Source organism: Mustela erminea, chromosome 5 (assembly GCF_009829155.1).
Source record: "Mustela erminea isolate mMusErm1 chromosome 5, mMusErm1.Pri, whole genome shotgun sequence".
Classification (NCBI taxonomy): domain Eukaryota; kingdom Metazoa; phylum Chordata; class Mammalia; order Carnivora; family Mustelidae; genus Mustela; species Mustela erminea.
The window spans coordinates 39,023,200-39,038,286 of NC_045618.1; the positions used below are offsets into that span (position 1 = coordinate 39,023,200).

The window sequence follows — 15,087 nt, forward strand, 5'->3', positions numbered from 1 at the left end:
CAAGTCATTTCCGAAACCTGTTCAAATTACCCAGGTCTGACTGTGTGCTCTTATCAAGGATAATGAGATACTTTATAGCAATTCTGCAGGAATTATTGATTAGGAAGTTGCTTACAGTTCTGATGCCTGTCACAGGAAGTTGGTGCAGGGTTTGGACGGAATAAGTGATGAGATAAAGGCTGGGTTAGAAAAGTGATTACAACTGGGAACTTGCTAATCACTGACCTCTATAGGGATCCTCTGGTTTATCACTAATCTCACGCACACTTGGCACTTTCCTGTGCTGCTGCCTCATCATTCATAGCTGTGTGAGTAATTTGGCATGGAGTGAACAAGAGGAGGGCATAGAGAGTCCAGCAGCTGTGCTTGTTGGCACTAGATATTTAAATATCTTCAATGTAGCCAGCAGCGTGCTTGGCACAAATGTTAGCCAATAATACTTAAACAAATTGTTGTGAAGAAAATAGGCAGGCATTTATGTTAAAACCCTCTCTCTCTTTTCTTTTCTTTAGAAATATGTTAGTTTGAGATCCTTGCTAGATTTTTTTGTGTGTAAGATTGATCAGATCGCTATGAAAATGAAGTCAGTAATACTAATAGTTAACATTGGCCTGGGTTCTTTCAGACAAGAATTTCCAAGTACTTTATAAGCATTAATTAAACTGTGCAGACCTGTGTGAAGTACATGCTACTGAGTTGATTTTCCTAAAAGAGTGAGTGGGAGCATTGATGTTAAGTGACTTGTAGCTTGCCTGGTTCACTCAGTGGAAAGAAACAAGAGCCAAGAGATTAATCCAGTAATCAGAATCCAGGGTCTCTGCTCTGTTACATACCAAATGGCATTACAGATTTCCCCACTTTGTAGGATAGTGTGTTCCTGTGTTTTTCCAAGTAGTTAGTGCGATTGAAATTGTATGAAACTTGTGGTAGTGTTCATCCACAAAAAAAGAGGAAAAGATTCTCTGTGAGCCAAAGATGGTAGGTAAATAATGATTTTGCATAGATACATAAGGGGGAGGAAGACAGTCTGCTCATAAAACTGTGATCTTACTTAGATTTGTGTCCAAATATTTAGATTGGCCTGTGTAGGGATCTCATATTGTTCCTCTGAAAACTGTATCTGGAAAAGTTCTCATGATTTATATGTATCAGAGTATTTGAGTTTGAAACATAGTAATGTTGATCTAGGTAACATTTTTGAAACATCCAAGGATTCTTTTTCTAGGTTAAGTCTTTATCTTTCAAGAAAAACCAGTCTAATGCTTCACTTAAAATATAACACATGGGGTTTTTTATGTAATAGATGATGAATTTGAATTTATGAATGCAGTTCTTTATGCCTTACAAAAATGAACATTGAAACAATACTGGCTTTCAGACAAATAGGGGAACTATTTGTTCTAATTTGTGCTCTTACTCATGAAGTCAACAGTTATTTTACCTATTCATTAAAATTACTAAACTTAAGTTAGTTGTAAATTTTCAGGTGTTCACTAGACCGCTGCAGAAATAAATGCTGAGCCATCTGTATCTTCCATAATAGCTCTGTGTCTGGCCATTTCCTCATGAAAACGTTATTTTGAGTTGGTAGGAAAAGAGCACATACAGCCAGGAGATTATTATGGGGCATGTTTCTACAGCCAGTAGATTCAGATCTACAGGAGATCTTGCAGTTTTACTGTCATATCTCGCACCTGTTATCAGCTTCCTCCAGTCACTCCTTGCTATTAACAGGATTTCTAGTAGGAAGAAGCATACAAGTGGCAGTGGAACCAGCACTGTAAATAAAGCATCTTTCACAGTGCCTTACACATAATACCTCGCCAACAAGTGCTAGTTCCTGTCACCTTGCTCACAGCAGTCTCAAGAGTGAAGAAGAGTAGAAGAGTTCTAGATCGCTGTGAACTATAAGGAGGGTTCAGCAAAGCAGCCTGGGAACCAGAGCTAGTCAGCATAGGAGCCAGAGTTGGTCAACATAGGAATGCCATGACTCCTGGAAGGAAGTGTGGTTTAGTTTCCCTGATGTACTCTATCCAAGTGTGTTAGATGCAAGTGAGCCTCAGTGCAGAGGCAGTAATTTCAGAGCATAGTAGCTGGAGACCTCCATCACTTCTATTCCTGAAGGAAGAGCTTTGCAAGATGGGTTTTCGTGGCTTAGCAATTAAATATGTTAAATTGTTTTTTTTAAGATATACACAAAAACAAATCCCTGCTTGGCTCCCAGCCTCTCAGGATGCTTTTCTGCCCCCTCTGATCTTGTCCAACTTATTCATTTTATAGATTAGGAAACTGAGACCCAGAAAAACAAGATCAGAATAGATACTTTTCTAATAGTCACTTGAAGCAAGAGAAACAGCAACATGTGCCCTTTGCGAGAACTGAAAAGAATAGCAGTTACTTATGAGTAAAACCAGCATAACTGACCATGTTCTTTATCTAGAACCGGTCTTTGGAAGTTGGGTTTTGCTGCCAATCATTTTGGAGATGGTTTGTCATCCATTTCTCTCTGCAGCAGGAATAGATAATGTCATATCATTTGATTGGTAGAGGCTGCTGAGAGGGCTGAATAGACAAAACTTCCTATACTGTATTTGGGCTCCAACAGATGTGTATATGTATGATCTTAATATGGGAACTGTGTCCTAAACCTCCACTGGAAAACAGTACAATATGGTATGCCATTGAGAATTTGGGGTCAGCAGTGGAACAGACTAGAGAACCAAGATATGAACCCTCAACTCTATGGTCAAATAATCTTCGACAAAGCGGGAAAAAATATACAGTGGAAAAAAGACAGTCTCTTCAATAAATGGTGCTGGGAAAATTGGACAGCTATATGTAGAAGAATGAAATTCAACCATTCTCTTACATTATACGCAAAGATAAACTCAAAATGGATAAAAGACCTCAACGTGAGGCAGGAATCCATCAGAGTCATAGAGTAGACCATAGGCAGTAACCTCTTTGATATCAGCCACAGCAACTTCTTTCAAGATATGTCTCCAAAGGCAAAGGAAACAAAACGAAAATGAATTTTTGGGACTTCATCAAGATCAAAAGCTTCTGCACAGCAAAGAAAACTTTAGTCAACAAAACAAAGAGGCAACCCGCGGAATGGGAGAAGATATTCGCAAATAATAGTACAGACAAAAGGCTGGTATCCAGGATCTATAAAGAACTCCTCAAACTCAACACACACAAACCAGATAATCATGTCAAAAAATGGGCAGAAGACATGAACGAACACTTCTCCAATGAAGACATACAAATGGCTAACAGGCACATGAAAAAATGTTCATCATCCCTAGCCATCAGGGAGATTCATTTCAAAACCACATTTAGATACCACCTTAAACCAGTTAGAATGGCCAAAATTAACAAGACAGTAAATAATGTGTGTTGGAGAGGATGTGGAGAAAGGGGAACCCTCTTACACTGTTGGTGGGAATGCAAGTTGGTATAGCCACTTTGGAAAACAGTGTGGAGTTTCCTTAAGAAATAGAGCTTCCCTATGACCCTGCAATTGCACTACTGGGTATTTGCCACTTTGGAAAACAGTGTGGAGTTTCCTTAAGAAATAGAGCTTCCCTATGACCCTGCAGTTGCACTACTGGGTATTTACCCCAAAGATATAGACATAGTGAAAAGAAGGGCCATCTGTACCCCAATGTTCATAGCAGCAATGGCCACGGTTGCCAAACTCTAGAAAGAACCAAGATGCCCTTCAATGGACGAATGGATAAGGAAGATGTGGTCCATATACACAATGGAGTATTATGCCTCCATCAGAAAGGATGAATACCCAACTTTTGTAGCAACATGGATGGGACTGGAAGAGATTATGCTGAATGAAATCAGTCAAACAGAGAGAGTCAATTATCACATGGTTTCACTTACTTGTGGAGCATAAGAAATAACATGGAGGACATGGGGAGATGGAGAGGAAAAGTGAATTGGGGGAAATGGGAGGGGGAGACGAACCATGAGACACTATGGACTCTGAAAAACAATCTGAGGGTTTTGAAGGGGCGGGTTTGGGAGGTTGGGTGAGCCTGGTGGTAGGTATTATGGAGGGCACGTATTGCATGGAACACTGGGTATGGTATATAAACAATGAATTCTGGTACACTGGAAAGAAATTACAAAAATAAAAAATTAATAAAAAAATTTTTTTTAAGAATTTGGGATCAGATAGCCCTGCATTCTGGTTCTCTGGGCTACTTACTAGTTCTGTGACCTTGGGCAAGTTATTTCTCCTCGTTAGTGAAAAGGGGGCTTAATAGTACCTGCCTCAGTGAACGGGAAGTTTAAAGCTACTGTTAGAATTCTTCTGGATTATTTTAGTAGTGTTCAAATTCATTTGGGTTATTTCAGTAGTTTAGTAGTCTTCTAATAGCTTCTGCACTTGTTCTTCTATAATTTATTCTTCACAAGCAGTCATGATGATACTTTTTAGATGTAGAGCATCTTTTCAGTAAATAATACTAAGTCAATTGGGTATCTCTGGAAAAACATTTAAAACAGTACACACAACAAAAAAAAGGAGGGACAAGTTAGCCAATATGAAAATGAAGAATTTCTGTTTATCAAAAGACACAATTAAGAGAGTGAAAAGACAATCTACAGAAAATATTTATATGGAGATAATAAAAGCTCTTATATCAAAAATACATAGAGAACTCCAACAAATCAACAAGTAAATGAAAACCCACGAGTAAAAAAGTGAACAATATACTTGAATGGCCATTTCATTGTACAATATTCAACTGTCCAATAAACATGAACTCACAGTGATTTACTAGTAGAAACTTGGTTGCGAAAATGTATTAAGTCTCCCACTGCATTAATAAATAAGTCCACAACAAAAGAGCTAATTGTTCCACAAATATCCTTACTAATAAGAATACCAGGAATACCATATAATTTTCTGCGCAGGTTTTATTTTACTCTTGGAAATTCTGTTTTCTGAGCATTCTTTCTCATAACAAGGTATAAGAATGCATCTCTTTTTTTATCCTTTGTTGCTCAATCTCTTCCCTAGGACCTGACAGTATAATCTAGATTCCCTCCTAGCATGATAGTTTTGCAAGTGTTAAAACATACAGACTGCACTTCTCCCAGATCCTCTCTTCTCTAGGCTAACATCTTGATTCTTTTAGTTGATCTGGTCTCTAGATTCCTCACCATTCAAGGGAAGTTACATACCTGTTTAGCAGTTACTCAACCATGTTCATTTGACATATATTAACATTATCTATATATAGCATTCATTTATAATACTTAGCAGAAAACCATAATACACTAACCAAAGTTGTTAGTTGTCAGACACCTGAAATAAAATAGGCTTAGAGATTCATTTTAATTCATGAAAATAGTTCTTTTAAAAAGTAATTTGAAAGAATAAAAGATGTCTTCTAAATCTCAGACTGAGTATACATTATTATATTTATATATTATTTATATATTTAATATATATTAATATGTTATATTAATATAATATATATGTTATTTATATATATAATTTATATATAATATATATTTAATATATTTATATATTTAAAGAGTAACCAGATTTCTAAGTCCCTCAGAAATAATTAGCTCTTAATAAATGAAAGGTGAAATGAAAATGTATTCACATTTCAAAATCTAATTTGAATAGGTTAAGTATCATTTTTAAAACAAGCTATCAACTTCCCATTTCAGAAGAAACTTTTTCTCTGTAATGTTTTTAGCTTATGTTAAATTAGTTTTTGTTTTCTGTTTGAATATCCTTGTGAAAGGAAGAAGTCTAGGAATTTTAATAGGCACAGGAAAGTATATTTAAAAACTTGTGTTTTCTTTCTTTCTTTCTTTCTTTTTTTTTTTTAAGATTTTATGTATTTGATAGAGAGATCACAAGTAGGCAGAGTGGCAGACAGAGAGCTCTCTGCTGAGCAGAAAGCCCAATGCAGGGCTTAATCCCAGGACCCTGAGATCATGACCTGAGCCGAAGGCAGAGTCTTAACCCACTGATTCACTCAGGTGCCCCAAAACTTAATATTTTCTTAAATAACAAGTAGTGTCCATACATATAATTAAAATTGAATTTGAAAGCTGTACTTTATTAAAAAGAGAGCTAATATTGATTTCTTACTTTGTTCCCTTTTCTGCCTGAACACTTGAAAAAAGAAATGTTTCTTACTCTGGTCTAGTTGAGTGAAAATAAAACAGACCGTAACTTGTTTAACTTTAAGTCTTCATTAGTTGTTTAATGTTTCAGGAAGAGGAATTTGCAAGATAGAAAGGGCCTAAGTATTTCAGCCAATAGTAAGTTCATGGTATATTGTGATGAAAAACCAATATACTCTTTTTTTAACTCTATGGTATTTGTTTAGAATGTCAATATAATTAAGATATTTTCTTAAAATTGAAGACACGTTAAGGGCGCCTGGGTGACTCAGTTAAGCGTTCAACTTTTGGTCTCAGGTCAGATCTTGATCTCAGGGTCATGAGTTCAAACCTGCCCTGGGCTTCTAGTTTACCAAAAAAAAAAAACTAGCTATGTACTGGAAATGATTTTTGAGATCTCATAAACTTGTTTATTTGATGAATAAAGTAATACCTTCAAACCATAAATGTGTGCTGTTCTGTTTTCCCTTAGTAATTTGTCTGCCAGTCCTTCTAATTTGGCATTTCCCTTCAGTCTCTGCCATCTTCTTGGTTCAGCAGGATTTCTGATCCCTTTTGATGAGGCACAGGAATAGCTCCAAGAGAAGGGTTGAGTCCAAAATCCCCACAGATCATCTTGACTCTTACAAGCAGTCTTACTTGAAAGATATATATCCTTAGAGAGTTAGGTTTTTTGCTTTTTATTCTATACGTATATGTTGCAAATTAAAGCTCTTTAAGATATATAATTTTTTTTTTTTTTTTTTTGGACAGATAGAGATCACAGGTAGGCAGAGAGAGAGAGAGAGAAGGAAGCAGGTTCCCTGCCGAGCAGAGAGCCCGATGTGGGGCTCGATCCCAGGACCCTGGAACCATGACCTGAGCCAAAGGCAGAGGCCCTAACCCACTGAGCCACCCAGGCGCCCCAGCAAATTAAAGCTCTTTAAATAGAACATACTGCTTTATGGTGAGACAGTGAGGCAAATAGACCACATTAATTAACCCTTTCTCATTAATCTGCATTTTTGTGTGTTGGCATTACTTCCCCTGAAATATGTGCTTCATCACTAATAGCCAATAAGTGCTTTTTAAGACATGTGCTACAACATCCTAATGGGCTTTGAAATTATACCTTGAATTATTACAGTATTTTCTAATAACTAGCTTTGTTATTACAAGGATTATTTTGTATATCTAAGGAGTCATTACATGCCAAATTTAGAGCAGCCAAGATTTTATATCAGTTAGCCACTGTGGCATGTAGATGTCAATGAAAATAATCAAATATTAGTTCCTGTGTCTCCCAAGTTTTTTTAAATTTTATGCACTGTATCAGTAGATAATTTTGAGCATCCCATTTATACGGGGAGTTTTAAAAATCAATAAACTATACATTTTTATATAATTATAAGCCTGATATCTCAATGTGTAATATACAAGTGTGGGGGGAAGTTCATATAGCCTCAATAGTTTTAATTATTTTGGATAACTTGTCAGATTTAATGATATTTTTACTGTTTTTAACCTCAGAATGGAGAAAAAGAATTAGCTCTGCTATTGTCGTTTATCTGTGTCTCCATCTTTGTTATTAACATCAAACTGTGATGTTTACAGAAATCTTTTTGAGCAACATGTCTGTTAGAGACTGTTTAGTTAAAATCAATATAATATTTGTAAATTTACTGAACAATATGTTGAAAAGCAAGTAAGCAAGAACTGCTGTTGGTATCAGCACTGTGGGACATCTACTTTCCCTCCAGAACTGGCCCATACCGTTTCTGACATTTAACCATCCAATTTTGAAACTGCAGATACAGTCCCAAAAGGAATTCTTACACATTTCTGGGAATGTAAATTGACATGATGACTTCAGAGAATAGTAAGGCAATACTTAGAAAGTTGAAAGTGTGCATCCTTTAATCCAGCAGTTCCACTTCTCTGTGTCTTTTCTAGAGAAAGTCTTATGTGTATGTATAATACATGTGCGAGGATACATGTTTTACCATTCTTCCTGAAACAAAAAAACTAGGAGCCATCTATTTCTCGGGAAGGGAATAGAGAAACTGTGGGGTTTTTTCTATAATGGGACATTTTATAGCAGTAAATATGAATGAACTAGGTGCTTATTATCAATATGTATCTCAAAAGCATATTACATAGAAATCACATTTCAAAAGGGGTGGATTACTATATAATCCCATCTGTTTAAATGTATTAAACACAAACAGTAATGTATATTGTTTGGGTGCATGAATTTATATTAAAAGTTTCAAAATAAACATGGGAATCATATATACTAACCTTTCGCTAATGGTTATCCTGAGGTCTGGGGTGAGAATTGAGCTGTAGCTATACTTTTTATTTCTGAGAGAGAGAGAGGAGAGGAGAAGGAGATATCTTCAGTCTGAAGCAAATAAGGGAAAATATTCTCCCTACAGAGTAGATTGTACTGTTGACTATAGAATAGACTAGATGTCTATTCTTTTCCATTCTTTTGAATATATTTTCAGCGTTTCAGCAGAAAGTATTTAATAAAATACATGCTATTCAGTGAAAGTGTCAGGATTTGTTAAACTGACTAGAATGATAGTAAGTTTTTAAAATTTTAATTATTGGATTTTATCTTCTTGTTTCTAATTTGTTCTCTGTACTTCCAAATCACAATGTAATTACTAAGAATGGTCTAGTGGTTGAATTGATTGTCAATAAATGAGGACTTTTGTATACAGATATTTTCTTTGTTTTATAGGAAAAACGTCAGAGAGAGGCTCATTTTCCCTGTACAGCAGAGACACCGGATTACCAGGCTGTCAGGTAAGTTTAATAAATACAAAAATTAGGTCATTTTTAATACATAAATAAAAGCTTTGATAGAAGAGGTAGGAATTTATCCAATTTCAGCATTATCTGTGACTTTAATGTGTAACTTAATGTGGTAAGATTTTAGTAACTAAAGATATTTTCTTTTCCCTCTTTTAAAATGATTTCTCTTCCCCAATTCACCATTGTCTTTCTGTAGAAGCAACAATTACCTTCCTCTCCCTTTCCAAAATTCTTATAGCCTTTCTGAAAATGATTTTTGCATATTTCCTCATAAGAAGATCAGGGCTGCTAATATATTACATGAAGAACATATGATTGCTCTGTGTAGCTTTACTATCCTGTAATGTTAAACTTACTAATGTTCTAAGTGTTTTCATTTCTGTCCTACACCCTAACCAATTCTTTAGGCTTTCAGAAGTCTCTTTGACTTGGAAATGTTGTTTCAGTTTTTCCATAATCCTTAGCATGTAGTATTTTTACTGATGGCCATCTTTTCTGCTTATTTCCCCATATCTTTAGAGAGAATCCTGAACACTCAGTTCACCTCTAGATTCCCATCAGAACCAAGCCAAAAAGAAGAGGAGGGCAGAATATATGAAATATGTTTTCTGCTGTCTATATGCTTTTCATGAGGTCTGCCCTAATTTTAGATTCTCATTCTAATAGTACTACTACATTTAATATATATCCTGTAATATTAAAATTATCCTGTAAAAACAGAAGACCTAGGTTCAAATCCCATCTTTACAAGTTACTGGCCAATGGTCCTAAGACAAGCCATTTAACCTTCAATTCCATCTCTGCATTGATTTCCTCATTTGAAAAATAGAATTAGCAGTTTTGTTTCATCCTACTTTATAGGTCTATGAAGACCTATAAAGTTATATATAATGAAGGTTTAAATTCCATGTACTCCCGGAAGCATTTTACAAAATAAATCCGTATTTAATTTTTTTTCCATTCATATAACCTACAAAACAAAAGCTATTTTGTGTTCTGGGGGATGTTTTTTGTATTGTTGGTTCAAGTCGTTACATTCCCAGTTTTATCAGGAAAGGTCATTATTTTATTCCATGAAGTGTCCTGTATTGAATCTCTTGGAGTTCTCACTTGGCTTTAGGAAATGAGAGAATATCCTTGGCACAACCCCATCACAGGCCAGTAATTCACAACTCGAGTGGTTCTTTCCTCTTATTCTCTCCATCCTTTGTACATAGATTGGGAAGTGTTGTACGTGGACAGTGCATGCATGTAAGAGCGCACATGGATAAATGCTGGAGCAGAGGATGAGTTGAAACAGTGCCCAGTAGTGGTATTATATAATAGGGTAACTTGCAGTGATTTTTTTTGGTATGTTAAATCATCCTTGCATTCCTGCAATAAACTTCACAGAAGCCATTTTGAATCCTTAATATTATTTTTAAGAGACCAAAAGATTTGAGAGCCACCGTTCTATTGTTAATACTATTGCTCAATTTGAGGGGGAAACGGTTGTAAGCTCTTAGAAAATACAGCTGCATCTAATATATCAGCTAATGCTTATATTAATGAGTTTCCACTTAACATTTTTTATACTCCCTTGGCAAAAGTATTGCTATTTAGTTAGGATTAGTGGTAAGCTCTATTTATATAATTCTCAAGTTTTGAGAAGACAAATCTTAACAGTTTTTCCAAAGATTAATATGTGTTTATACCAGATTTAATTCCTTTCTTCTCAGGACTTTTGTTTTTTTAAATCCAGTATAATTAACATACAGTGTTATATTAATTTGAGATGTACAATACTAGTTTTAATTCTCATACACAGAAAACATTTTTTTTAAACCTAGGTACATAACACTATAATAACAATTGCACCCATTTACTGAGAACGGAGCCAGGCATTGAATTAAACATGATCACATTTAATCCCTTTAACAATACCCATTTCTCAGATTGGAAATGGATGCTCTCCAGAGGTATTAAGTAATTTGCTCAAGAGTATGCATCTAGCAAGTGGTAAACTTTCTAAACACAGGGTTGATACTTTTAACTATGATATAACTATACTGCAGCATAACAGTATCAGGTTCCAGGTCTGTCCCCTTACTACCCTTTCATTTTAATTTGTTTGGATGAGGAGGGACCTGGGAATTTATATTTTAAACAAGTGCCCCAGGTGATGCTAATTCACATGTGTTGGGGATTATGCTTTGAAAAAACCAGTTCTTCTGTATATGCCAAATATAAGCATCTATGGAGTATAAAAAAGAAAGAAACCGTAAGATCACTGTTTAACAATTGTTTATAACATTTTGGAGAGATCAGGTTGGCCTGTGGAAAAGAGAAACAATGTTACCGGGATATATGAAATGTAAAATAACAGTATTGTTATTGCAAGAAATGTAAAGGTATTCAAATGAGGGAAAGATTTATTTGTAAAGTATTCACAGAACCAGTGCATGAGCCCCAAAGAGGAAGCCCAAAATTCAGCACAGAGGAGAGGTTTTATGGCAACAAAGACAGATGGCATCAGTGAAGATAGGAAGGCTCTTAAAACAAGTAAAAGAATTCCTCACTGTGAAAGGAACAATGGCTTTGCTATTTATTATTGTTACTTAGCTCTCACTGTGCTGCAGTTACTAGACAAAATAATGGATGGCACCAGCTGATTTGAGACCTAAATAGTAAACTCAGGATATTCAAGAGTTAAAAAAAGACGTATAACTCCTATTCAAAGAAAAACCAGTATTCCAAACAGTATTTGTTATCAGGGGTCAGAGAAAACAATACACTAAAACATCAAATTGGCTGCCATTTTGTCTTACGTGTTCACAAGTGACACAAAAATCTTAACCACACAATGATAATAGAAGGAAATGTAAACAGTGACTGCAAAATTCTATCCAAACACCACTTTGAAACCATTTCTCTTCAACATAATTCCCAAAGGAACATTGACTCTCCTATTAATGTACATAAAATGCTGCTGACATTCTACAAAATTCATTCTAATTTAATAATGCCTGATGGGCCTTACTTCATGTTAAGATGATGTAATAATATGTTGCTAAATGAGTCTCCTCATATTACTTTCATGGCAATCCCATAACTGATGAGCCATTAAAAGGAAACTGGTGTAGTGGTATTACTGGAAACACTGATAGATCATTCTGCAATCAAATTTTTTTAATTGACTCGACACAGAACATAGAAGCCAACATCATTATTAACTATAGGTATAATACTGCACCATGATGTGAAAAATCCTTTTATCATTACAAGTTTTTCACTGATACCTGTAAAACAAGTATGTATTCAAGTAGTTTATGTAAGTTTTTCTCCCAAGTGTTCAAACCCAGAAGAGGCAGGGTCTTGTTTTTTTTTTTTTTTTTTCCGAGGAGATTTAAGTTTCATCAGCATTTAGGTATTATATGCTTTAGGAAATGACAACTTTAAATTCAGGTAGCACTTAGTTATTTGGAAATTTACCCATACCATTTGCTTATTAATCATCCTCTTTTCTCATTATAACCAGTCTCACTATATACAGACATTTGATAATGAGAAAATTATGAAAGTGTCAATATATCAGGAAGATATAACAAATGATACATAATGATAATAACTTTAGGTAAATAACCCAAGAGCTTTAAAATAAATGAAGGAAATATTGACAGAATTCAAGAGAGAAGTAAATACAAAACTATAGTTAAATGTTTGACTATCTCTCTTAGCAATTGACAAAATAACTAGACAAAAAACTTAGTTCATTTACTGTCAACTACCTTGACCTTATTAATATTTACAAAACTGTTCCCAACAAATGAAGAATATACATTCATTTTGAGGGTATATGTTCTGTTCAGCAGGATTGAATCATGTGCTAATCCATAAAACTGGTGTCAATAAATTGAAAAGATTTTAAATCCTACAGTGTATTGTGTGACCAAAAGCAAACTAAATTAGAAGTTAGTAAGATACTTAAGAAAACACCAAATATTTGAAAAATAAACAACCCATACATAAATAATCTGTGGTTTTAAAAAATTAGAAGGGAATTTAGAAACTATCTCTAACTGAATTATAGTGAAATAGGATATAGCAGAATCTGTTGGTGCAGCTAAAACAGTGCCTAGAAGAAAAGGTATAGCTTTAAGTGCTTATATTTTTAAAAAAAAAAAAAAAGATCTGAATTATATAGCCTGAGGTTCTGCCCTAAGAAGCTAGAAAATGAAGCACAAAATAAATAGAAGGGTGAAAATCATACAGATAAGAGCAGGAATCAGTGTAATATTACAGAATTAATAGAACAAGCAACAAAACCAGAATTTGGTTATTTTAAAAGATCCATAAAATTAATAACTACTAGGGCTGCCTGGTGGCTCAGTCATTAAGCGTCTGCCTTCGGCTCAGGTCATGATCCTAGGGTCATGGGATTGAGCCCCACATTGCCGGGGGGGTGGTCTCTGCTCAGCAGGGAGCCTGCTTCTCCCTGTCCCTCCCCCCCTGCTTATGTTTCCTCTCTCTGTGTGTCTCTTCCTAAATAAAATCTTTTTAAAAAAAAGTTAAGGGGTGCCTGGGTGGCTCAGTGGGTTAAGCCTCTGCCTTTGGGTCAGGTCATGATCTCAGGGTCCTGGGATCGAGCCCCGCATCAGGCTCTCTGCTCAGCTGGGAGCCTGCTTCCCCTCTCTCTGTCAAATAAATAAATAAAATCTTTTAAAAATAAATAAATAAATAAAATTTTAAACGATTAATACCTTCTAGCTAGACTGATTAAGACAAAGTGGGAAAGGGAAGAAGGGGAAAGAACAGAGTTTACCAATATCTGGAATAGAAAGGAGGTTATCATTGTAAACCATATATACATGAAAAAGATGATAAAGAAATATTGGGGAGGGGCGCCTGGGTGGCTCTGTGGGTTAAAGCCTCTGCGTTAGGCTCAGGTCATGATCCCAGGGTCCTGGGATCGAGCCCCGCATCATTGAGCTCTCTGCTCAGCAGGAAGCCTGCTTCCTCCTCTCTCTCTGCCTGCTTCTCTGCCTAGTTGTGATTTCTCTCTGTCAAATAAATAAAATGTTAAAAAAAAAATCAGTTGAAAAAAAAAGAGAGATATTGGGAATAAGTTTGAAAACTTAGGTGAAATAAATTTCTTGAGGAATACTTGCCAAAGGGACAAGATAAAACAGAAAGTCTGAATTGCTGTGCATCTATTGGTGAAAATAAATTCATTTCATAAATTCTTTACAAAGAGTGATGAGCACCAGGTAATGTATGGAATTATTGAATCACTATATTGTACACCTGAAATTAATATAACACTGTGTGTTAACTATACTGGAATTAAAGTAAAATAAGAAAGAAATGTGGGGGGCATGAAAAATTGTGAGAGAAAACCCATAAAAAAAAGCTTGAGAGTCATGGTTTCATTGGTGAATTTTTTTAAATGTTCAGGGAAAAAAATACCAATCTTATACAAACTATTTTAGAAAATAGAGAGGAGAAAACACTTTACAGGTCATTTTACGAGATGAGCAATAAAACTGCACACATAAGTTTGGCTGAACATTTGAAAATTGGTCAGTTTAGTTCGACACAACAGAAGAGAGGAGAAATACAATGTGATCATTTCCATAGATGTAGAAAAGGTATACAACAAAAATGAAATATTCATGATAAAACCTCACAACAAACTAACCATAGAAAGCAGCTTCCTCAGTTTGATAAAAGACATATGAAAGATCTCTAACAGCATATTTATTGGTGAAAAACTAAATGTCCCCCCATATTAGGAACCAGATAAGAATTTCAATTCTTATTACTTGAACTTTATGTGCTAGTATAATAAGGCAAGGAAAAAAAAAAAGACACAATTGGAAAAGGAATAAATTAAGCTGAATTTGCAGATGACATGTTTGTGTACATGGGAAATCTGAATGAATCATCATGAAAACTTCCAGAACTGATAAACCTTTAACTTTTTCACAGGATATAAAGTCAATCTAAAAATTAATTGTATTTCTACACACCAACAATGAACAATTAGAAAATGAAATTAACAAAAAGTACTATTTGTAGTTACATCAGAAAGCATACTGAGGTATACATTTAGCAAAAGATTGTAAGACTTCAACAGTG

General features: G+C 35.0%; 1 protein-coding gene across 5 annotated transcripts in view; it reads left to right on the plus strand.

Annotated features, from left to right (window-relative positions):
• TCF12 (transcription factor 12) overlaps nt 1-15,087 on the plus strand; it is a 385,779-nt gene that overhangs the window by 262,538 nt on the left and 108,154 nt on the right. For all 5 annotated transcript variants that reach the window (XM_032341444.1, XM_032341446.1, XM_032341445.1 and 2 more), the window contains one exon: nt 8,897-8,961. In XM_032341444.1, the coding sequence (XP_032197335.1) occupies nt 8,897-8,961 (65 nt within the window). The remainder of the gene's footprint in view (nt 1-8,896; nt 8,962-15,087) is intronic.